General features: G+C 49.1%; 1 protein-coding gene across 1 annotated transcript in view; it reads left to right on the top strand.

Annotated features, from left to right (window-relative positions):
• Positions 1 to 20,624, top strand: part of DAAM1 (dishevelled associated activator of morphogenesis 1) — a 97,050-nt gene extending 76,426 nt beyond the window's left edge. Inside the window, exons 17-22 of the mRNA XM_060261510.1 lie at positions 1,593 to 1,761; positions 4,808 to 4,915; positions 6,353 to 6,413; positions 13,064 to 13,195; positions 15,917 to 16,087; positions 20,412 to 20,624. Of these exons, the coding sequence (XP_060117493.1) occupies positions 1,593 to 1,761; positions 4,808 to 4,915; positions 6,353 to 6,413; positions 13,064 to 13,195; positions 15,917 to 16,087; positions 20,412 to 20,621 (851 nt within the window). The 3' untranslated portion in view covers positions 20,622 to 20,624. The remainder of the gene's footprint in view (positions 1 to 1,592; positions 1,762 to 4,807; positions 4,916 to 6,352; positions 6,414 to 13,063; positions 13,196 to 15,916; positions 16,088 to 20,411) is intronic.
• Positions 20,625 to 24,859: the final 4,235 nt, after the last annotated feature.

Genomic DNA, 24,859 nt, shown 5'->3' on the forward strand with positions numbered 1-24,859 from the left:
AAAGATGCTACTGGACTCCTACTTTGTTCTGTAGCTTCAGACAAGTACGGCTGCCCCCCTGGATCTATGCCTCCACACAGCCAGTTTGGTGTAGCGGTTAAATGTGTGGACTCTTATCTGGGAGAATCGGGTTTGATTCCCCACTCCTCCACTTGCAGCTGCTGGCATGGCCTCGGGTCAGCCATAGCTCTGGCAGAGGTTGTCCTTGAAAGGGCAGCTGCTGGGAGAGCCCTCTCGGCCCCACCCACCTCATAGGGTGTCTGTTGTGGGGGAGGAAGGGAAAGGAGATTGTAGGCCGCTCTGAGACTCTGTTCTTGAGAGGGCAGCTGCTGGGAGAGCCCTCTCCAGCCCCACCCACCTCACAGGGTGTCTGTTGTGAGGGAGGAAGGGAAAGGAGATTGTAGGCCGCTCTGATACTCTGGCCTTGGAAGGGCAGCTGCTGGGAGAGCCCTCTGCAGCCCCACGCACCTCACAGGGTGTCTGTTGTGGGGGAGGAAGGGAAAGCAGATTGTAGGCCGCTCTGAGACTCTGTCCTTGGAAGGGCAGCTGCTGTGAGAGCCCTCTCAGCCCCACCCACCTCACAGGGTGTCTGTTGTGGGGGAGGAAGGGAAAGGAGATTGTAGGCCACTCTGAGACTCTGTCCTTGGAAGGGCAGCTGCTGGGAGAGCCCTCTCAGCCCCACCCACCTCAAAGGGTGTCTGTTGTGGGGGAGGAAGGTAAAGGAGATTGTGAGCCGCTCTGAGTCTCTGATTCAGGGAGAAGGGCGGGGTATAAATCTGCAATTCTTCTTCTTCTGTGTAACTCAGAGAAGTAACCATTTCCGCCTTGCAGGCTGGTACTTCAAGGTCGTTTTATCTGTCTGCTGGGAGAGTACCGCTGCCCACCATCCAGTTCATGAGAGAACTTGGTGGGGGAAAAAATATAACGCACACATGGGCTTTTTGCAGAACAATTTAGGCGGGCTGCTTAACGGCCTCAGATAAGACATATAAGCTTGGTCACCCCACCAGCGACCCAGTTCTGACAGTCGTGTATACTACTGATCTGTCAATAAAAGCAACTTTCTGAATGCAATGGGAGTCTTCTTTGATTGAGGATAGTCAGGACCTTTTTTTGTAGCAGGAACTCCTTTGCATGTTAGGCCACACCTCCCTGATGCAGCCAGCCCTCCCAGAGCTTACAGTAGGCCCTGTACTAAGAGCCCTGTCAGCTCCAGGAGGATTGGCTACATCAGGGGGTGTGGTCTAATATGCAAAGGAGTTCTTGCTACAAAACTAGCCCTGAGGATAGTTGCAGAGCTGACAGGTCTAGACACAGAAATGATTAGTTCTAACCAGGGGTGGACTTCTAGCAGGAACTCCTTTGCATATTAGGCCACACAGCCCCTGATGTAGCCAATCCTCCAAGAGCTTACAACAAAGAGTCCTGTAAGCTCTTGGAGGATTGGCTACATCAGGGGGCGTGGCCTAATATGCAGAGGAGTTCCTGCTAGAATTCCACCCCTGCTTCTAACACCTTTTTAAACCTGTGCCGTTGAGCGAGTTGTATTTTCTGACTGCATTTCTCTTCCTTTCTTTTTTTGCCCCTGCCAGCTATCCGCGCAGCGTCCAAGGAAGTGTTCCACAGCAAGAGCCTGAAGCAGCTTTTGGAGGTGGTGTTGGCTTTTGGCAACTACATGAACAAAGGCCAAAGAGGGAACGCCTACGGCTTCAAAATCGCGAGTCTGAACAAGATCGCGGACACGAAATCCAGCATCGACAAGTAAGCAGTTCCTACCTTTGTGGGTGCTTGGTTTCCTCTAGGAGGGAAAGAGAGGTTCAAGAACATCCCCTTTCTGCTGAGGGAGGGGTGAAAAAGCACCATATCGCTTGAAGCCAGCTTACCTTAAGGACTCCCTTCTTCCATTTTAGGGCTCTTTCACATACTCATTTTCCTTGCTCGTATGTTCTTGTTGCTTTGCTGAGTTTTTCCTCTTTCGCCTGTATATTGCTCCCTTTAGTAGTCAGATCGATATTACATTGCTGCAGGGGTGGAATTCTAGCAGGAGCTCCTTTGCATATTAGGCCACACACCCCTAATGTAGCCAATCCTCCGAAGGCTTACAAGGCTCTTTTCTGTAAGCTCCAGGAGGATTGGCTACATCAGGAGGGTGTGGCCTAATATGCAAAGCAGCTCCTGCTAGAATTCCAACCCTGCATTGCTGTATGTCTGGCATTAAAAAAATCTGCAGTTTAAATCTGCAGGGAGAGATGCTGGACATAAAGCGGCGTAATATGGAATTGAGCATTAGAGGGAGCAAAACGCATGTAGAACGGGACTGGTGGGAGGGGAACCCTCAAGCAATGGGAACATGCCCAAGATGAAAATTATCAAGATGAGTTGCCATGTTAGTCTGTAGCAGCAGCAGACAAGAGCAAGAGTTCACTGCCACAGGAGGTGGTGACAGCTATAAGCATAGACAACTTCAAGAGGGGATTGGATAAGCATATGGAGCAGAGGTCTGTCAGTGGCTGTTAGCCAGAAGGGATAGCTAGACCACTCTGCCTGGGGCAGTGAGGTTCTGTCTTCTTGGTGCTCGGAAGGCAACACTGGGAGGGCTTCTAGAGACCTGGCCCCACTGGTGGACCTTCTGATGGCACCTAGCTTTTGGCCACTGTGTGACACAGCGTTGGACTGGATGGGCCGTTGGCCTGATCCAAAATGGCTTCTCTTAGGTTCATATGAGAGAACTGGATGAACATCTGGAGCAGAGGTCCATCAGTGGCTATTAGCCACAAGGTCTAGATGGAACACACTGTCTAGGGCAAGTGATGCTCTGTATTCTTGGTGCTTGTGGGGGGCATAGTGGGAGGGCTTCTAGTGTCCTGGCTCCACTGATGGACCTCCTGATGGCACCTGGGTTTTTTGGCAGAGGTCCATCAGTGGCTATGAGCCACAAGGTCTAGATAGAACACTGTGTCTGGGGCAGTAATGCATTGTCTTCTTGGTGTTCGGGGGCCACAGTGGGAGGGCTTCTGAAGTTCTGGCCCTGCTGGTGGACTTCCTGATGGTACCTGGGTTTTTTGGCAGAGGTCTATCAGTGGCTATGAGCCACAAGGTCTAGATAGAACACTGTGTCTGGGGCAGCAATGCATTGTCTTCTTGGTGCTCGGGGGGCCACAGTGGGAGGGCTTCTGAAGTTCTGGTCCTGCTGGTGGACTTCCTGATGGGTTTTGGCCACTGTGTGACACAGAATGTTGGTCTGGGTAGGCCGCTGGCTTGATCCAACATGGCTTCTCTTACATTCTTATATCTGGGGCTGTGATGCACTGTCTTCTTGGTTCTGGGGGGCATAACAATGAGAGGGCTTATGGAGTTCTGGCCCCACTGGTTGACCTTCTGATGGCACCTGGCTTTTGGCCACCCTGTGACACAGTGTTGGACTGGATGGGCCGTTGGCATAATCCAGCATGGCTTCTCAGGTTCTTAAAGTTAAGAGCTTATCATCCTCATTTAGAATATCAGCCCATTTGCTGAGAGCGGTGCTATTAGGAAAGCTGCCTGACTTCCCTACTGCGGTTAACAGGAGGCCAGTTCTCCAAAGACCGGGCTATTGTACATCTTTCTCCGTAGTGTGCAATAGGCTTAGGCTTAGTCTGCAATTGGCTTAACAGTGCAGCCAATAGCTTTCATTCATTTATTTATTTATTCATTCATTCTTCGTATTTATATCCCACCATCCCCGCCGAAGCAAGCTCAGGGCGGCTAACAACAATTAGGGCGGCTAAAAAACAGTGAGCAAACGATTAAATTAATAATCAATTACCGGTTGAAACAGTTTAAAATAATTAAGACAGTTTTTGGTGCTAGAGTTGGTACAATACATTCAGCGATGTTGGGCATCTACTTATACTGTAGTTTGGCTGAAGGCCAGTCGAAGTAGAGTTGTTTTGCAGGCAAGGTCCCGCAAGGCCCTTACATCTTCTGGGAGTTGGTTCCACCAGCAGGGGGCAGCAATTGAGAAGGCTCTTTCTCTGGTAGCCTTCAGTCTTGCCTCCCTCGGCCCAGGGATTGACAGTAAATTCTGCGATCCAATGGTAGCTATTTGGTTCTTTTATTCAAAACATTTAATTGCAGATTTGCGTTTTTCCTAATGATATGAAAAACAAACAAACAAACAAGCCCTCAGGGCTCTTTTCCTAGCAGGAGTTCCTCTGCATATTAGGCCACACCCCCTGATGTAGCCAATCCTCCAAGAGCTTACAGCGTTCTTCTTACAGGGCCTACTGTAAGCTCCAGGATGACTGGCTACATCAGGGGCGTGTGGCCTAATAGGCAAAGGAGGTCCTGCTAGAATTCCTTACAGGGCTCTCAGTACAGGGCCTACTGGAAGCTCCAGGAGGATTGGCTACATCAGGGGGGTGGGGCCTAATATGCAAAGGAGGTCCTGTTAGAATTCCTTACAGGGCTCTCAGTACAGGGCCTACTGGAAGCTCCAGCAGGATTGGCTACATCAGGGGGTGTGGCCTAATATGCAAAGGAGGTCCTGCTAGAATTCCTTACAGGGCTCTTAGTGCAGGGCCTACTGTAAGCTCCAGGAGGATTGGCTACATCAGGGGTGTGTGGCCTAATATGCAAAGGAGGTCCTGCTAGAATTCCTTACAGGGCTCTCAGTACAGGGCCTACTGGAAGCTCCAGGATAACTGGCTACATCAGGGGGCGTGGCCTAATAGGCAGAGGAGCTCCTGCTAGAAAAAGAACCCTGTGAAAGAACCCTAATATTCTTTGCAAGACTAGTGGGTGTATAACAGTTGCTTTCTCGTCATAGGAACATTACTCTGTTGCACTATCTCATCACCATCGTAGAAAAGAAATATCCCAAAGTTCTCAACCTGCATGAAGAACTGAAGGACGTCCCCGAGGCTGCCAAAGTCCAGTAAGTTTTTCTTTTTCATTTTTAAATGTCTTTCAATAAAAAACTAGAGGCAGATGATGAGAAGACTGGGAAACAATGATAAAACGGATCGGGCTGCATATTTCCCGTGTCTCCCTTTGATGCAGAAAAGATTCTGCAGTGTGTGATTGTGAGGAGAGGGAGTGTGTGATCATGGCAGCAAGCTGTGTTCATGCCGACCACGTGGATGGATAGCGTTCAAAATTTTCTGACCTCAGTAGAACCTCTGATATGACAACATGGGATGGAGAAGGTGGAGAAAGAAGTACTTTTCTCCCTTTCTCACAATACAAGAACTCATGGGCACTCAATGAAATTGCTGAGCAGTCGGGTTAGGACGGATAAGAGGAAGTTCTTCTTCACCCAAAGGTGGATTAACACATGGAATTCACTGCCACAGGAGGTGGTGGCGGCTGCAAGCATAGACAACTTCAAGAGGGGATTGGATAAGCATATGGAGCAGAGGTCCATCAGTGGCTATTAGAAGAAGAAGAAGATGAAGATATTGGATTTATATCCTGCCCTCCACTCTGAAGAGTCTCAGAGCAGCTCACAATCTCCTTTACCTTCCTCCCCCACAACAGACACCCTGTGAGGTGGATGGGGCTGAGAGGGCTCTCCCAGAAGCTGCCCTTTCAAGGACAGAGTCTCAGAGGGGCTCACAATCTCCTTTATCTCCCTCCCCTACAACAGACACCCTGTGAGGTGGGTGGGGCTGAGAGGGCTCTCCCAGCAGCTGCCCTTTCAAGGACAGAGTCTCAGAGTGGCCTACAATCTCCTTTCCCTTCCTCCTCCACAACAGACACCCTGTGAGGTGGGTGGGGCTGAGAGGACTCTCACAGTAGCTGCCCTTTCAAGTACAGAGTCTCAGAGCGGCTCACAATCTCCTTTATCTCCCCCCCACAACAGACACCCTGTGAGGTGGTTGGGGCTGGAGAGGGCTCTCACAGCAGCTGCCCTTTCAAGGACAACCTCTGCCAGAGCTATGGTTGACCCAAAGCCATGCCAGCAGGTGCAAGTGGAGGAATGGGGAATCAAACCCGGTTCTTCCAGATAAGAGTCCGCGCACTTAACCACTACACCAAACTGGCTCTCCACAGCATATTGTTGGAATTCTCTGTCTGGGGCAGTGATGCTCTGTATTCTGGGTGTTTGGGGGTGGGCACAGTGGGAGGGCTTCTAGTGTCCCAGCCCCACTGGTGGACCTCTTGATGGCACCTGGTTTTTTGACCACTGTGTGGCTCTTGGTGGATTGGCTACATCAGGGGGGTGGTGTGGAGCTCCTGCAAAGGAGCTCCTGTTAGAATTCCACCCCTGCCTACCCCTGGGGGAGAAACATGAGCAACTTCAGAGCTGCGTTTTGGAAATGCGCCAGGAGTAGCTTTGCAAATCTTACATCTTTCCCTTTCTCTCTGGCAGCATGACGGAGCTAGAGAAGGAAATCGGCAACTTGCGGAGCGGTCTCAGGGCTGTGGAGACGGTAAGTGTGGCTCATTCGCCTCACAGTGTCCCCTGCTGTGAATCAAAGCAGGATTTTCTTTTTTAAAAGCATCTTGCCTGAAGCGTCAGGAAGCAGCCCTCCTAGAGCGGCTTCCGAGAGGCCGGCCGCTCGCTCTTTCCTGGCCTGCACCTCATTATTTCTTATTAGGGTTTTTATAACACTTCTAATTGCTGGAATGGCTTCCCTTTGCAGAGTTGTGTTGGGGCTAGTGGCACTCACTTCTTATACTTGGGATCAGTGCAGTTAGAACCATAGAGTTGGAAGGGACTCCAGGGTCATCTAGTCCAACCCCCTGCTCAGTGCAGGAAACTCACAAACACCTCCCCCTAAATTCACAGGATCCTCATTGCTGTCAGATGGCCATCTAGCCTCTGTTTAAAAAACTCCAAGGAAGGAGAGCCCACCACCTCCCGAGGAAGCCTGTTCCACTGAGGAACTGCTCTAAACTCACAAACGCCTCCCCCTAAATTCACAGGATCCTCATTGCTGTCAGATGGCCTTCTAGCCTCTGTTTAAAAACCTCCAAGGAAGGAGAGCCCACCACCTCCTGAGGAGAAAGCCTGTTCCACTGAGGAACTGCTCTAAACTCACAAACGCCTCCCCCTAAATTCACAGGATCCTCATTGCTGTCAGATGGCCTTCTAGCCTCTGTTTAAAAAACTCCAAGGAAGGAGAGCCCACCACCTCCTGAGGAGAAAGCCTGTTCCACTGAGGAACTGCTCTAAACTCACAAACACCTCCCCCTAAATTCACAGGATCCTCATTGCTGTCAGATGGCCCTCTAGCCTCTGTTTAAGAACCTCCAAGGAAGGAGAGCCCACCACCTCCTGAGGAGAAAGCCTGTTCCACTGAGGAACCGCTCTAAACTCACAAACACCTCCCCCTAAATTCACCGAATCTTCATTGCTGTCAGATGACCCTCTAGCCTCCGTTTAAAAACCTCCAAGGAAGGAGAGCCCACCACCTCCCGAGGAAGCCTGTTCCACTGAGGAACTGCTCTAACGGTCAGGCAGTTCTTCCTAATGTTGAGCCGGAAACTCTTTTGATTATATTAGTGTTCCATCTAAGCTGAGTTAGTGTGAGCTACCTCAGTTTTTTAGCCTCCAGCTCATACATTTTTGCCATAGCTCAGGAAGGACGACCCCAGAGCACACTAATTTATGCAGCAGCTCCCAGCTTTAATGCCAGGAGCTCACAACTTTAAGATCCGTAGCTCACAAAGTAGATTTTTTTGCTCACACAAAACTCTGCAGCTTAGAGGGAAACGTTGATCAGGATGCACTTCTTCCCTGCCTTCCTTTTTAGCCGTCTTCTTCTTTATTTTATCTATATCCCGCCCTTCCCACCGAAACAGGTTCTCAGGCGAGTTACAACAAGAGTTAAAAACAATCAGATAACATTAAAGACAATACAACAGATTAAAATATCAGCCAGTATATGCTGCGGCGGACTGGTCCTGCGTCTGCTAGCTGGCCCCGAAACTGCCCAGACCTTCCCAGTATCCTGACCTGAAAGGGCTGTTCCACTTTGCTGCCCCCACTGTCCCTCTCTGAGCTCTGGTTAGGCGGGACAGCCTCCTAGCCTCCCTCTATGGAGAGCCAGTTTGCTGTAGTGGTTAAGTGCGCGGACTCTTATCTGGAAGAACCGGGTTTGATTCCCCACTCCTCCACTTGCACCTGCTAGCATGGCCTTGGGTCAGCCATAGTTCTGGCAGGGGTTGTCCTTGAAAGGGCAGCTGCTGTGAGAGCCCTCTCCAGCCCCACCCACCTCACAGGGTGTCTGTTGTGGGGGAGGAAGGGAAAGGAGTTTGTGAGCCTCTCTGAGACTCTGTCCTTGAAAGGGCAGCTACTGTGAGAGCCCTCTCAGCCCCACCCACCTCACAGGGTGTCTGTTGTGGGGGAGGAAGGGAAAGGAGTTTGTGAGCCTCTCTGAGACTCTGTCCTTGAAAGGGCAGCTACTGTGAGAGCCCTCTCAGCCCCATCCACCTCACAGGGTGTCTGTTGTGGGGGAAGAAGGGAAAGGAGTTTGTGAGCCGCTTTGAGACTCTTCGGAATGGAGGGCGGGATATAAATCCAATATCATCTTCTTCTCTGGACTCGCTAAGAACCCTTCTTGGGGCTTCCTAGGGATCTTTGGGGCTCTCCTGGAGAGTTGGCAACCAGCCATTGTGCCAGTTCTTCACGCTCCTAGTGTTCCAAGCGGTTGAGGGAACTAGGTGGTACAGAGGGACTCCACTTCAAACAAACAAAATATTTATTTACATTATATAACTACGTACAGGCATTTTTAAAAAGTGAACAGAAGAAACAAAGTAGGGAAAAAACGCTCCTTCTCTCCCTGTTCTAATACTTGCCCTAACTGGATGACATACAGGGCAGGCTCCTCACTTCGACTGTTGCAAGCCTGACCATACCGTCTTAATGACCTGAACTCCCAAGACTGAACTGAACTGCCACCTTCCCGCCCCAAATCTCCTATATAAAATTCAGTTCCCACCCAGAAACTGGTCTACCCTCCTGCAGCATTCTGGGAGACAGAGAGGCCTCCCCAGAATTGCTGGTTCCAGGCAGGAGGGGAGGAGGCAGGAGGAAGAGACTAGGCCAAAGCCTTGCCTAGAGTTTGATGACCTTTTCCTGCCAACTCCCAGATAACCATAGCCTAAAATGCCTTTTCTCCACATTTGGTGAACGTCAGGGCTTTTTTTGAGCAGGAACGCAGTTCCGGCTGGCTTGGTGTCAGGGGGTGTGGCCTAATATGCTAATGAATTCCTGCTGGGCTTTTTCTACGCCAAAAGCCCTGGTGACTATAGTTCCCTCTAAGGTGAGTTAGTGTGAGCTAGCTCACCATTTTTTTAGCCTCCGGCTCGCACATTTTTGTCTTCGCGCAGGAAAAATGGCCCCAGAGCACAATAATTGATGCAATAGCTCACCACTTGAAGGCCAGTAGCTCTCAAAGGAGATCTTTTGCTCACAAGATTCTACAGCTTAGCGGGAATACTGATAGTGACCCTGGACTTCTTTGGCGCTCTCCCTCTCTAGGAAGACCAAGGCTGAGTCTGCTCATCTCCCTAGATCTGATGAGATCGGGCTAGCCTGGGCTATCCGTAGGCTTGCCAATCCCCAGGTCCCAGCGGGGGTTCTCCCGCTTTCCCTGGCTCCTTCCCGCTCCTAGTCAGCTGGTGGGCGGGGGGGAGCTCCGCCCCACACAGCCCCCATGTGCCTTTCCACCTCCGGAGGCTTCAGACTCCACTCCGAAGCCTTCCTCTTGGGATGGTGCCTCTGCGTCTTTAAGGCTGAAGCGGGGCTGGGGAGCAGGCGGAATAACATGGCTGCGATAGCAGCCCAGACCCTCTGTTGGTTGCACAATCTTTGCAGAGGTTGTTTGCAGCCCAGACCATTGCTTGGTCGCACAATCTTTTCAGAGGTTGGTTGCTCTGTGTCATTTTGAAGAAGTTGGAAGTTCAGCAACTCGTGAATAGAGATGCCAATCCCCAGATTGGAGCACGCCCTCCCCCGCTTCAGAGTCGTCAGAAACAGGGTGGGGGGGATGTCTGCTGGGCACTTCATTATTCCCTATGGAAATCGATTCCCATAGGGAATAATGGAGAATTGATCTGGGGCTCTGGAGGGGCTGTTATTTGAGCTAGAGGCACCAAATTTTTGGCATAGCATCTAATGACTCTCCTCAAAAGGCACTCTCAAGTTTCAAAAAGATTGGACCAGGGGGTCCAATTCTATGAGCCCCAAAAGGAGGTGCCCCTATCCTTCATTATTTCTAATGTAGGGAAGAAGAAGAAGATGATATGTGATTTATATCCTGCCCTCCACTCTGAAGAGTCTCAGAGCAGCTCACAATCTCCTTTATCTCCTTCCCCCACAACAGACACCCTGTGAGGTGGGTGGGGCTGGAGAGGGCTCTCACAGCAGCTGCCCTTTCAAGGACAACCTCTGCCAGAGCTATGGCGGACCCAAGGCCATTCCAGCAGGTGCAAGTGCAGGAGTGGGGAATCAAACCTGGTTCTCCCAGATAAGAGTCCGCACACTTAACTGCTACACCAAACTGGCTCTCCATTTAAAAGGTGTGTGGTTCCTTTAAATGTGATAGCCAGAACTTCCTTTGGAGTTCAGTTGTGCTTGTCAGAACTTTGCTTATGGCTCCACCCCCAAAGTCTCCTGGCTCCACCCCCAAAGTCCTCAGATATTTCTTGAATTGGAGTTGGCAACCCTAGCTGTCCAGGAAAGAAAACAAGCGGCAGCCTGCTGTTGTCTGCCTCTGCACAGTCTTATTTGGTCATCTTACATACAAGTATAATATAGTGCAGGGGTGGCCAGCAGTAGCTCTCCAGATGTTTTTTTTGCCTACAACTCCCATCAGCCCCAGCCATTGGCCATGCTGGCTGGGGCTGATGGGGGTTGTAGGAAAAAAACATCTGGAGAATTACCGTTGGCCACCCCTGATCTAGTGGGTTCAACGAATGGAACAAATGAGGTGGTAGTAATCATAGCTGTTTATTAAGTACAACCTAAGAAAGCAGAAAGCTCATGGCTAAATTACTGCAAATGTTAAATACATTTATGAACACATACAAAAACTCATCTGCAACAATTCATCAAAAATCTGTCAAAAACACTATAAATCCATACACAGTTGCACAATATAACGCTGACCCGAGATGAAATTGACACTTAGAAGTGCCGCTCCACTTGCCGAATGTGCGTCTTCCTGTATTTTTTAAAGAGCAAGAGCTCTGTCCTCCGTACACCATCATACGGAGTTCATGCATACGCTTGTATTATTTCTGAAGTGATACATTTCCATTGTCCCAAAGATGGAAATCCTAAGCGCAACGGTGAACCGGTAAACAAACCGTTTCCCAGGCAAATGCTTCATCAGGCGCTACTCAAGTTGACTGGAACCAACAGTGATACAATCACAGTGATTTATCGAGTCAGTGTAACGATGCTGGCACTCCTGGAAACCCATGAGCTTTCTGATTTCTCAAGTTGATTCATTGACACGGCTTCCTCTTTTGCTTGCTATTTATGAAGTACAGGAAGTTTAGGGCTGCACTACAAGACTGAACAACGGGGCCAACTGTATACGACTCAGGGTTCCTGCCCAAGCACATTATTGGATCGTTCAAACCAGCCTGGGGCCCATGATTGGTGCAGCGTAGCAGGGATTTGGATCCTGCTGTCCATCGTTCCTGAGTCCCCAAACTCAGTCCTTCTGGCTCCAGTGAGCCCGGCAGGACCACCCATAGCAGTCTTCACTTAGGTCCTCATACACAACGAGTATTAACCCGGGTTAATTTCTGAGATCTAATGAGATGAGGTTATACCATGATGCCTTCTCTTCCTCGGCAGCTGTACTGAAACATTCAAATAATCTAGAAGGGAAAGAGGGTATGATTCTGCATGCCACAGACAAAAACACGGGGATAGCATGGAATAACTCTTTAAAAGGTCCTTTATGACATTGGGTGGGTGGTGGGAAGTGCTATTCAGTTGCAGCTGGCTTGTGGCGACACTGTAGAGCAGGGGTGGCCGAACTTACTTAACATAGGAGCCGCATAGAAGAAACTTCAGATCTTAGTGAGGCACAAGACACGAGCATCAGATCTTTGAGAGCCAGAAGACAGGAAGGAAGGGGGGAAGGAAGGAAGGAAGGAAAATAGATGGAAGGGAGGGAGAGAGAGAGGTGGAAATAAAGCAACTTTAACTTCAAATGCACTTTAACGTCAGCCTTTAACTTCAAATGAAGTGATTTAATTTTAAAAAGACAAACGCCTTCTCCAAGCCAGCCGATGGGACAGTGGAGGCTTTGAGAGCCACACAATATGTGCGAAAGAGCCACACGTGGCTCCCGAGCCACAGTTTGGCCACCCCTGCTGTAGAGTTTTCAAAGCAAGAGACGTTCAGAGATTGTTTATCATCGCCTGCCTCTTCCTTGGTGGTCTCCCATGCAAGCACTAACTGGCTGACCCCGTTTCGCTTCTGGAATCTGACAAGATCAAGCTAAGCGTGGGCCGTCCATGCCATGGCAGTCCCGTCTCTGTTTGCACGCAAAGAACTCTCACCACTTCCTGCCACCATTTTGGACCACTTCCTGCCACCTTTTGTCTTTGTCAGTAAGTGACCACAGCGAACGCTAATCCGTGTGCCTACTCTGCACTAACCTACTGGAAGGTGAGGGATAATCATTAGGTGGAAAAGACCCACATGATCCACCCACTTGTGGTTAGCCGCAATCTCTAGGCCGCGTGTGCCTTTACCACAGAAATGAAACAGGCCCCGCCCCCTGGGTTAAAGCGCAGTGAGGGTCTTGAGGGCTTCTTCAGTCCCCTCCCCCAGCACCTTGGATTTGGGCTTCCCTCCGTTCCTCCCTCACTCTCACAGACCATGTTCCCTCTAAGCTGAGTTAGTGTGAGCTAGCTCCCCGCTTTTTAGCCACCAGCTCACACATTTTTGTCTTCTTAGCTCAGGAAAATATGGCCCCAGAGCAAGCTAATTGAGGCAGTCGCTCAGAACTTCAGTGCCAGTAGCTCATGAGGTAGAATTTTTGCTCACAAGACCCCACAGCTTTAGAGGGAGCATCATTCACAGAAATAAAAAACCATTTCTCCAAAGGAGCTGGAATACCAGAAGACTCAGCCATCCCACCCGGGAGACAAGTTCATTACCGTCGTAAGCCAGTTCATCACCTTGGCTAGCTTTGGTTTCTCGGACGTGGAGGATCTTCTGGCGGAGGCCAAAGAGCTGGTAAGAAATGGAAGTTTGAATGCCCCTGTATAAATCGATGGTGCAGTCTCATTTGGAATACTGTGTACAATTCTGGTCACCGCACCTCAAAAAGGATATTATAGCATTGGAAAAAGTCCAGAAAAGGGCAACTAGAACGATTAAAGGTTTGGAACACTTTCCCTATGAAGAAAGGTTAAAACGCTTGGGGCTCTTTAGCTTGGAGAAACGTCACTGTGGGGTGACAAGATAGAGGTTTACAAGTTAATGCATGGGATGGAGAAAGTAGAGAAAGTCCTTTTCTCCCTTTCTCACAATACAAGAACTCATGGGCATTCAATGAAATTGCTGAGCAGTCGGGTTAGAACGGATAAAAGGAGGTACTTCTTCACCCAAAGGGTGATTAACATGTGGAATTCACTGCCACAGGAGGTGGCGGCAGCTATAAGCATAGCCAGCTTCAAGAGGGGATTGGATAAACATATGGAGCAGAGGTCCATCAGCGGCTATTAGCCACAGCATATTGTTGGAACTGTGTGGGGCAGTGATGCTCTGTATTCTTAGTGCTTGGGAGGGAGGGGGGCAAAGTGGAAGGGCTTCTAGCCCCGCTTGTGAACTTCCTGATGGCACTTGGGGATTTTTTGGCCACTGTGTGACACAGAGTGTTGGACTGGATGGGCCATTGGCCTGATCCAACATGGCTTCTCTTATGTTCTTATGTGTGACACAGAGTGTTGGACTGGATGGGCCATTGGCCTAATCCAACATGGCTTCTCTTATGTTCTTATGTGTGACACAGAGTGTTGGACTGGATGGGCCATTGGCCTGATCCATCATGGTTTCTCTTACGTTCTTATGTAAAGTTTCCTGCTCGTTTCCTTCCACTTCTAAGCTGTGTGCCTGGGACTCTGCTCATGACAGTTCCGCTTCCAATTTTTTCTCCCCTATGCACACAGCTGTCTTTTTAACAACTTCCTGCTCTCATAGAAGAGGAGGGAGGAGGGAATAGGAAGAATGTCTTTTTTTAAAAGGCTTCGCTGCCACATTTGGTTCCAATACGGCCACATGTGGCAACGATCAATAACATGCAAAAAGCAGATCTTCAAAGAGAAGCGGAAAGTCCAAATTCTCCCTCTCCCTGCCCTCGGTGCTGCAATATCGGGGTTTCCGTTAGTTTTTTTTTATGGCTCCTAAATTAATAAAGGGCAGGGGAAAGGGCACTACATAATAAAGGCCGTAAAGCAGAAACAGGTGTGACTTCCGAGATGCCTTTTTCAAAACGCTGTTGGTGCCAGCTTGGCTTTGGAAAGGCTTTAGTTTATAGTGCAGTTAGAAGGCAGGCCTCTGTGTGTCTAATAGGTGGCCCCCATTTGTGGATATAGAACTGCAGAGTCACAGAGCTGAAAGGGTCCCATAGAGGCCACCTAGTCTGACCCCCCTGCTCAATGCAGGATCAGCCTAGAGCATCCCTGACAAGTGTTTGTCCAGCTGCTGCTCAAAGACTGCCAGGGAGAGGGGAGCCTACCACCTCCCCAGGTAACTGATTTCCCTGTTGAACAACTTTTACTGGTAAAAAAAAGGTTTTCCTAATATCCAGTCAGTAGCTTAATTTAAACCCGTTGCTGCAAGTCCTCTCCTCTGCTACCAACAGGAACAGCTCCCTCTAAGAAGAAGAAGAAGATGATATCGGATTTATATCCCGCCGTCCACTCTGAATCTCAGAGTCTCAGAGCGGCTCACAGTCTCCTTTACCTTCCCCCTCCCACAACAGACACCCTATGAAGTAGAAGAAGAAATTGGATTTATATCCCGCCCTCCACTCTGAATCTCAGAGTCTCAGAGCGGCTCACAATCTCCTTTATCTTCCTCCCCCACAACAGATACCCTGTGAGGTGGGAGGGGCTGAGAGAGCTCTTTCAGAAGTTGCCCTTTCAAGGACAGAGTCTCAAAGCAGCTCACAATCTCCTTTCCCTTCCTCCCCCACAACAGACACCCTGTGAGGTGGGTGGGGCTGAGAGGGCTCTCACAGCAGCTGCCCTTTCAAGGACAGAGTCTCAGAGCAGCCTACAATCTCCTTTCCCTTCCTCCCCCACAACAGACACCCTGTGAGGTGGGTGGGGCTGGAGAGGGCTCTCACAGCAGCTGCCCTTTCAAGGACAGAGTCTCAGAGCGGCTCACAATCTCCTTTACCTTCCTCCCCCACAACAGACACCCTGTGAGGTGGGTGGAGCTGAGAGGGCTCTCACAGCAGCTGCCCTTCCAAGTACAATTCCTGCAAGAGCAGTGGCTGACCCAAGGCCATTCCAGCAGGTGCAAGTGGAGGAGTGGGGAATCAAACCCAGTTCTCCCAGATAAGAGTTTGCCCACTTAACCACTACATAAAACTGGCTCTCTACACCAAACTGACTTCCTAAGTGACAGCCGTTCAGATGCTTCAAGAGAGCAATCCCGTCCCCCCCCCCCCCTCCACCTCCCCTTCTCCAGACTGCACAGTCCCAAGTCCCTCAGCGTTTCCTCCTAGGGCTTGGTCTCCAGGACCCTGATCATTCTCGACCCTCTCCTCTGCAAAATGTGTAAATCCACAGATTGGGGTTGTAGTGACACTAAACAGGTTTTCTGTGAATCTTGGGGGACTCCCTAAAGGTTTGCAGAACAGTCTGACGTCTTTCTTTAAAAATACATTGGCGGGTTTCAGCCCCCCCCAGCTCCCCTCCCCCAATAACACTGATTTTCTTCTTCCAGTTTGCCAAGGCCGTGAAGCATTTCGGGGAAGAACCGGGGAAGACGCAGCCCGACGAGTTCTTTGGGATTTTCGACCAGTTCCTGCAAGCTGTGACAGAAGCCAAGCAAGAGAACGAAAACATGAGGAAGAGGAAGGAAGAAGAAGAGCGGCGGGCACGCATGGAGGCCCAGGTGACTTGTGTTGGGAATTATTAGGAAGGAAATTGCTGGGAATTATTAGGAAGGAAATTGATAACAAATCAGCCAGTATCATAATGCCCCTGTATAAATCGATGGTGCAGTCTCATTTGGAGTACTGTGTACAATTTTGGTCACAGCACTTCAAAAGACATATAGCATTTGGAAAAAGTGCAGAAAAGGGCAACTAGAACGATTGAAAAATTGGAACACTTTCCCTATGAAGAAAGGTTAAAACGCTTGGGGCTCTTTAGCTTGGAGAAACGTTGACTGCGGGGTGACATGATAGAGGTTTACAAGATTGCGCATGGAATAGATAAGGTAGAGAAAGAAGTCCTTTTCTCCCTTTCTCACAATATGAGAACTTGTGGACATTCAAGGAAATTGCTGAGCAGTCGGGTTAGAATGGATGAAAAGAAGTACTTCTTCACCCAAAGGGTGATTAACACATGGAATTCACCGCCACAGGAGGTGGTGGCGACTACAAGCATTGCCAGTTTCAAGAGGGGATTGGATAAGCATATGGAGCAGAGGTCCATCATTGGTATTAGCCACAGCGTATTGTTGGAACCCTCTGTCTGGGGCAGTGATGCTCTGTATTCTTGTGCTGGGGGGGGCACAGTGGGAGGGCTTCTAGTGTCCTGGCCCCACTGGTGGACCTCTTGAGGGGTTTTGGGGGGGTTGGCACTTGGGGGTTTTTTGGCCACTGTGTGACATAGAGTGTTGGATTGGATGGGCCATTGGCCTGATCCAACATGGCTTCTCTTAGGTTCTTATGTAGTGGGAGAGTGAAAATCCTGCAGCACTTTGGGACCCTGTACACATCTCTGTCGTTTTGCAGAACGTGCATGACAGGAATGTTTCAGAAGAGCAGCCTTATATAAGGACCCGAACTAGAGCATAATGGATCTGTTTCCTTGGTGGCCGATAGTCTGAGAATGCAGTCCACATGCAACACCACAAAGTGCTGAAGGCCTGGAGAACCTGTGGCTCGTTGGGGGAGCCTCTCCTTGGCAAGCAGGCGGTCCCAGGTTCAGTCTCTGGGAGGGCTGGCACGTGGGAGAAGGCGAGGTAGGAGGCCGCCTAGGGCACCGCCTTGCTGCAGGGGCAGGCACCCGCTCCCCATCACTGCTCGTGCTCACCCTGTTACTCCTCGTCGTTCTTTCTCAGCTCTGAGCAATCAGAGCCAATAAAGAACAACGCGCCCAGTGCTGGACTGAATGGGCCATTGGCCTGATCCAATTGCTTATATATTTATATTGTTTAATTGTATGTTTGACTAATTTCTGGAAGCCGCCCTGAGCCACTTGTGGGAAGGGCGGGATACAAATCAATAAATAAATAAATAAATAAAATGGTTTTTCTGATGTTCTTATGTGTGACACAGAGTGTTGGACTGGATGGGCCATTGGTCTGATCCAACATGGCTTCTCTTATGTCCTTACGTGACACAGAGTGTTCGACTGGATGGGCCATTGGCCTGATCCAACATGGCTTCTCTTATGTTCTTAAGTGTGACACAGAGTGACTCAGGCCACTGGCCTGATCCAACATGGCTTCTCTTATGTTCTTATGTGTGACACAGAGTGTTGGACTGGATGGGCCATTGGCTGATCCAACATGACTTCTCTTATGTTCTTATGTGTGACACAGAGTGTTGGACTGGATGGGCCATTGGCCTGATCCAACATGGCTTCTCTTATGTTCTTATGTGTGACACAGAGTGTTGGACTGGATGGGCCATTGGCCTGATCCAACATGGCTTCTCTTATGTTCTTATGTGTGACACAGAGTGTTGGACTGGATGGGCCATTGGCCTGATCCAACATGGCTTCTCTTATGTTCTTATGTGTGACACAGAGTGTTGGACTGGATGGGCCATTGGCCTGATCCAACATGGTTTCTCTTATGTTCTTAAGTGTGACACAGAGTGTCAGACTGGCTGGGCCACTGGCCTGATCCAACATGGCTTCTCTTATGTTCTTAAGTGTGACACAGAGTGACTCAGGCCACTGGCCTGATCCAACATGGCTTCTCTTATGTTCTTATGTGTGAAACAGAGTGTTGGACTGGATGGGCCATTGGCTGATCCAACATGACTTCTCTTATGTTCTTATGTGTGACACAGAGTGTTGGACTGGATGGGCCATTGGCCTGATCCAACATGGCTTCTCTTATGTTCTTATGTGTGTCACAGAGTGTTGGACTGGATGGGCCATTGGCCTGATCCAACATGGCTTCTCTTATGTTCTTATGTGTGACACAGATTGTTGGACTGGATGGGCCATTGGCCTGATCCAACATGGTTTCTCTTATGTTCTTAAGTGTGACACAGAGTGTCAGACTGGCTGGGCCACTGGCCTGATCCAACATGGCTTCTCTTATGTTCTTATGTGTGACACAGAGTGTTGGACTGGATGGGCCATTGGCCTGATCCAACATGACTTCTCTTATGTTCTTAAAATCATAGAATTGGAAGGGACCGCCAGGTTGTCTAGTCCAACCCCCTGCACAGTGCAGGAAACTCACAAATACCACCCCCTAAATGAGGATCCACCCCTAAATACCGCCCCCTAAATGACGAAGGAAGGAAGACAACTAAATGGAGGGAAGGGAGGAGGAGAGGTAGAAAGAAATCAACGTTAATTTTAAATGCATTCGGCATGCTGGCCGACAAGGCAGACGGGGCTTGGAGAGTCACGCAATATGTGTGAAAGAGCCACATGTGGCTTCCATTGCTATCAGATGGCCATCTAGCCTCTGTTTAAAAACCTCCAAGGAAGGAGAGCCCACCACCTCCCGAGGAAGCCTGTTCCACCAAGGAACCACTCTAACGGTCAGGAAGTTCTTCCTAATGTTGAGCCGGAAACTCTTCTGATTTAATTTCAACCCACTGGTTCTGGGTCTATTAATTGTTTGCCTCGTCTGCCCCGCACAGTGGCCAAAAATCCCCAGGTGACCGATGTATGGATTGATTCCATAGTAGTGCTTAGATATTCTGGGAAAGGAAGTTAAGGAAATAGCAATTATCATAGCTGGCATTGTTCTTTCTTTGGTATCCAGGCCTCAAATTCAGTGGGAACTCTGAGGAGCACAGCTCCTGAACCTTTCTGAGAGTTCCACCTCCTCCTTCTGAGAATTCCACCTCCTTGCCCATTGAATAGTAGGTGCAGCTGCATAACAATCCCTGGAGGAGCTCCACTACCTATTTTTCTACAAAATGACCCCTGTTGGCATCCAAATACATTTTTGAAGCTGACACCACTGTTGAAGTTTTTCTAAAATTGAAACGGAGAAATAAAAATACCTGGGGGTCTGCATTCGGACTTCATGGGCTAACAGAACTTCAGCGTGGAAATGGAAATTGATTATTAATTATTTATTAATTGTTTGCCCATTGCCGGATATACCTATGGTTATAGTTGCACGTAAGAAAGGTAAAGGTAAAGAAAGGTAAAGCACCAGTTGCTTCTGACTCTGGGGTTACGTCGCATCACGACGTTTTCATGGCAGACGTTTTACAGGGTGGTTTGCCGTCGCCTTCCCCAGTCATCTACGCTTCCCCCCCAGTAACCTTGGAAGGATGGAAGGCTGAGTCAGCCTTGAGCCGGCTACCTGAACCCAGCTTTCGCCGGGATCGAACTCAGGTCATGAGCAGAGAGTTTGGACTGCAGTACTGCAACTTTACCACTCTGTGCCATGGGGCTCTGTAGTTGTATGAGAACATAAGAGAAGCCATGTTGGATCAGGCCAATGGCCCATCCAGTCAAACACTCTGTGTCACACAGTGGCCAACCCCCCCCCCAAACCCAAGTGCCATCAAGAGGTCCACCAGTGGGGCTAGAAGTCCTCCCACTGTGCCCCCCTCCAAGCACCAGAATACAGAGCATCACTGCCCCAGAGAGTTCCAATGATAAGCTATGGCTAATAGCCACTGATGGACCTCTGCTCCAGATGTTTATCTATTCCCCTCTTGAAGCTGGCTATGCGTGTAGCTGCCACCATCTCCTGTAGCAGTGAATTCCACATGTTAATTACCCTTTAGGTGAAGAAGGACTTTCTTTGGTCTGTTCTAACCAGACTGCTCAGCCATTTTATCGAATGCCCACGAGTTCTTGTATTGTGAGAAAGGGAGAAAAGTACTCCTTTCTCTGCTTTCTCCATCCCATGCATAATCTTGAAGCCACCACTCCATTTATCCTGATTCTGCCTAAGGCAGCTTCCTATAACCGTGTTCCCTGGCTTCACTCCCGCTGATTTTGGTGGCATTACGATCCCCATCTAACGTCCCTTTGCCCTCCTCTTCCCTCCTGCACAGCTCAAAGAACAGCGCGAGCGGGAGCGCAAGGCCAGGAAGGCGAAAGAGAACAGCGAGGAAGGCGGGGAGTTCGACGACCTCGTCTCCGCCCTGCGGTCCGGCGAGGTCTTCGACAAGGACCTCTCCAAACTGAAGCGCAACCGCAAGCGCATCACCAACCAGCTGGCGGACGGCAACCGGGAGCGGCCCCTCACCAAGCTCAACTTCTGAACCCCTTTTCGGTGCCGGAAGGGAACGAGCATCCGAGAAGAATTCCGCTGAGTGGCCGTGCGGAAGTGGCCCACGCTTGCCTGCTTCGCCACTCGGAACAGACCGGCTCTTCCTCCATTCTCATTTTGCGTGCGTGGGCTCCTGGGAGCGTGTGGGCGACGGTGGCCATGAGCGTGTCCGATTGGGCGGGAACGGCCCTCGTGTGTGTGTTGGGGGGTGCGTGTCTCTTTGCACGCATGAACACGCACAAAAGCCCCGCTGCCTAAGCCGGCGTTCCCTTTCCTTTCCCCTCAACCGAGGAGGTGTTTCCAAACAGTAGCTTCTCCGCTGTCCGAGCACAAACTTTTTAAAGAAAAAGACGGTCCAAAAACTGTTCCTGCTGGGAAATCGATTGATGCTTCTAATGGGAAAGCAGACAAGATGGTGAGAGTTCTATCGGTGGCGTTCTATAGCTATATCCCTGCTCCCTGTTAAGCGGCCAGCCCATGGGGGTCTGATTCACATCACGGTTATGGGACCCTCCTGTCCTCCCTGCAGTTTTCCCGAACACAAAATCCCCCTGTATGATTGTTAAAACTGCGTGGGAGGGAAGGCGGGGAACTTGGATTTCTCATGCCACAATCATGGCCCAAATTGGGATATCGTGCCGCCGTTTAAAGGGAAGAAACATGGGGGGGCGAGGGGGGGAGCCCCATACGCTGAACTCTCAAAGTCTTGTCTGGTTTGGATCTTACAAATCTGTAAAGGGGATTTTGGGGGAGGGGGGAAGTAGAGGGATTTAAAGTGGGGGAAGACGGGAAGAAAAAAAGACTGTATTATGTCCGAGCCTTGGTCAGGAGAAGCCGAGAACCAGCTGCCGAGATTGGGGCCGCAGGGTGGATCGAAGTCCGTTCGGAACTCCTTCGTTGCGGCTGGTCAGAATCGAAGTCATTAGTTTCTGTTATTCAAAACTTGAATTTTAACCCCTTCCCCCGCCATGGTGATGGTCAGGGGTGGAATTCTAGCAGGAGGCTCCTTTGCATACCAGGCCACACCTCCCCCGATGTAGCCAATCATCCTGGAGCTTACAAGGCTCTTTTTTGTAAACTCTCGGAGGATTGGCTGCATCGGGGGTATGTGGCCTAATATGCAAAGGAGCTCCTGCTACAATCCCACCCCTGGTGATTGTGCAGGTTCCACCGTTCTCCTCTATACCCACCCCCCCATCTCAATGGATTGCTTTTTCTGTCGTCGATTTCGAACGAGACGCGTTTCCTTTCCAGAATCCTTGTAAGCCTGCTGAAGAAAACTGACCCAGAGGACAATTCTTCTTGCTGTGACAGTACATGTGTGGGAATTCGCTCATTGTCTTGCCTGAGTTGGGGGGGTTGGTGTGTGTTTTGTGCTTCTTTTTTTAAATTATAAGGCAAAGAGCTCCACGTTTAAGTTCTGTTTCCGTACCCCCCCCCCTCCCACCTCCATGGGACAAACTGTATTCTCTGTAAATATAGGTCAGAACTGATTCTATATCTGGGCTGGTTCCATCACAGTGCTCACCTGAAGCCAGGCAGCTCCCAGAAGGACTTTGATTATTTTGACACAGGTGCAAAGTTTAGCACACGATCCAGAGTGTCCTTTGTCATGCATACAAGACATCGCTATGTGCGCATACCAGCGTGTTAAAGCTGTGTTTTTGATGCAGGTAGACCAACCCGTTAAACTTACTATAGTGTTTGGGGGTTGGGGTTGAGAAGGGAAGCTACTAAAACCAAAATGGTTCTTAAGAGGGCTTCCCCCCGTCCCCAATATGGTGGACATGTTCTCTGGTGTTAGCCTGACGATGCCATGAACCACAGTGCCACGGAGCCCCCGATTTTCTTGGCCCATGGAATTGTGGTTTCATTCCAGGATCTCTAAAGAGAAGAGGGTTAGAGGCTGGTTTCTAGCAAAAGGGAGTTTTGAAAAGAGGCTGGCTTCAGTTGACTTTTGAAGGACTTTAATTTACAACGTCAAAGTAGCAGGAGACACACACACAAAAGGCCAAAACAGTTTTTATTTTTTGTTTGTTTGTTTCTTGGGGGGAAAACGTGTTTCGCTGTTCACTTTTCGTCTTGCAAACCTGTAAGCAGAACTACCTGTAAAAGACGTTGATCCAAAATTCTACTAAGCCCAGATTACTCAGGGAGTAATTAATAATTTTTTAAAAATAGTAATACGGAAAAAAAATCGGGAAACTTTTTTTTTAAAAAAAAAAATCCCACTACTATAGCACGGCTTAATGTTCTTAAATTATAGAGAATATAGACTGTTACCTTTTTGTTTGTTTTTGCTTTTATTTATTTGTGGGTTTTCTCTTAAGTGATTTTTATACTATCATCACTCTGTTGTGATTTGAGATGTAATGGGGACACTGTGTAAGTGTCTGTTTTTCCTTTCCTGTGGAGGTTTTCAGTTGGTCCCTGTTGCACTAGTATTGGTTTTGAACTATGCTGGTCTTGTAAAGGCTATTGACCGATGAGGAATTTGGATGACATTTCCCCCCCGCCCCTCGTGCATCAAATGGCAAAACGTGCAGTTTTCTAGACAAGTTTGTACAGAATGCAATTCTCGGCACCGGGCTTTAAAGCTCCCAGTGCGGCACGGAAACTGTGAAGATCGCTTGTTAGAGAGCTGCCAACGGGCGTTTCCACAGTCTCATTTCCCCTCACTTCTAAGTTTCTGTTTCTTTGGGGGCATTTTCCCATTCCACACGTATTTTGCTCCCTCTATCGATTCAATATCGCAGAGGCTTACGTCCGGAATAAAGAACGGCAGTTTAAACCTTCAGGGAGGTACGCCAGATATAAACCAGTGTAATACCAAATCGACTGCTAGAGGGAGCAGAACACAAATGGAATAGGGGAAAAAACCTTTAAAAACAGGGACCATTTTCGCACTAAACCTTTAATCCTGGTTTAACTCTGTCCCCAAACTGATATTCTACACTAGAATCTGAGAAACCAGCTCTTATGATTCTGTGATTTTAGAGTAGAATGTCAGCTTGGGGACAGAGTGAAACCAGGATTAAAAGTCTAGTGAGAAACTGATCAGGGATTTACAAGTGTGGAAGATAATAAGAATGCAGAAAAGCCCAAAGAGAGAGTGTACATAAAAGCGCGTGTGTGTTTCCTTTTCTACAACTTTAGCTTCTCTTCAACTTTTGGATGTTCCGCCCGTGCAAGTGACTCTTCAAACGGCGTGCAAAGCAGCAAGAATGCAGAAGCCGATTCTCCGAATTGCTGTGAACCTTACCAAATGTGCAGAGACGGCACTTTTGAGACAAAAGTCAGAAATGCAGTCGATCCGTAACTGTTCCTTAACGAAAGTGCCTCTGTTTTTTTAAAATACTTTTATTTCATTTGTAGCTGGAAGAAATTTGGTCAGATTACGATTTGAGGAACTGTTTTTTTTTTTTTTTCCCTTCTTCTTCCCAAAATGAATTCGGAAGATACGACGATTTGCATTTAATGGTTTGGAGATTTAAAAAAGAAAAAGCGTGTTTTGAATTTGGAAACTAAAAAAATAAAAGAGGAATGGGTGCTGTCTATACAGCTTTCAGTGGTGGTTGGGGACCTTTACTGCCTCGTAGCTTAGAAGACATAGTGTGGCACGTATAAATGGGCCATTTCTGGTGCACAGCGGCGCTTGCAGAATGTGTCCTGGAGAAAGGCAGGTCCCTTGTTCATCCAGGACGCTCCCATCCTTACTGTGGGAAGGCCCTTTCCTTGTGCACCTGTTTACAAAGAGCTGCGTGACCAAGCAAGGGTCATGACACTCGGGTGGAATTCTAGCAGGAGCTCCTTTGCATATTAGGCCACACATCCCTGATGTAGCCAATCCTCCCAAGAGCTCACAAGGCTCGTTTTCGTAAGCTCTTGGAGGATTGGCTACATCAGCAGGGTGTGGCCTATTATGTAAAGGAGCTCCTGCTAGAATTCCACCCCTGTGTGGTACCATCTCACATTCTTCCACGTGGAGATTTAAGACGGCTGAATCTGTATTTTTGATCTCCTGAAGGTGCCCTCCAGAAGTACGCTCCGTTCTGGGAAACCGTTCAGATCCAGCACTTTTACCACAACAAACGGCGCTTTGTGTGGGTTGGAACGGGTCTCCTCCTTCTCCCGCCCCATTCGCAAAGTTACTTCTTGCAGCTAACGTCGTGGAAACCCACGCTCTTTGTAGTGGGGAAACTGAACCACGCCACCCCTCCCTGTGGGAGG

Source organism: Heteronotia binoei, chromosome 21 (genome assembly GCF_032191835.1).
Source record: "Heteronotia binoei isolate CCM8104 ecotype False Entrance Well chromosome 21, APGP_CSIRO_Hbin_v1, whole genome shotgun sequence".
In the NCBI taxonomy this organism is placed as follows: domain Eukaryota; kingdom Metazoa; phylum Chordata; class Lepidosauria; order Squamata; family Gekkonidae; genus Heteronotia; species Heteronotia binoei.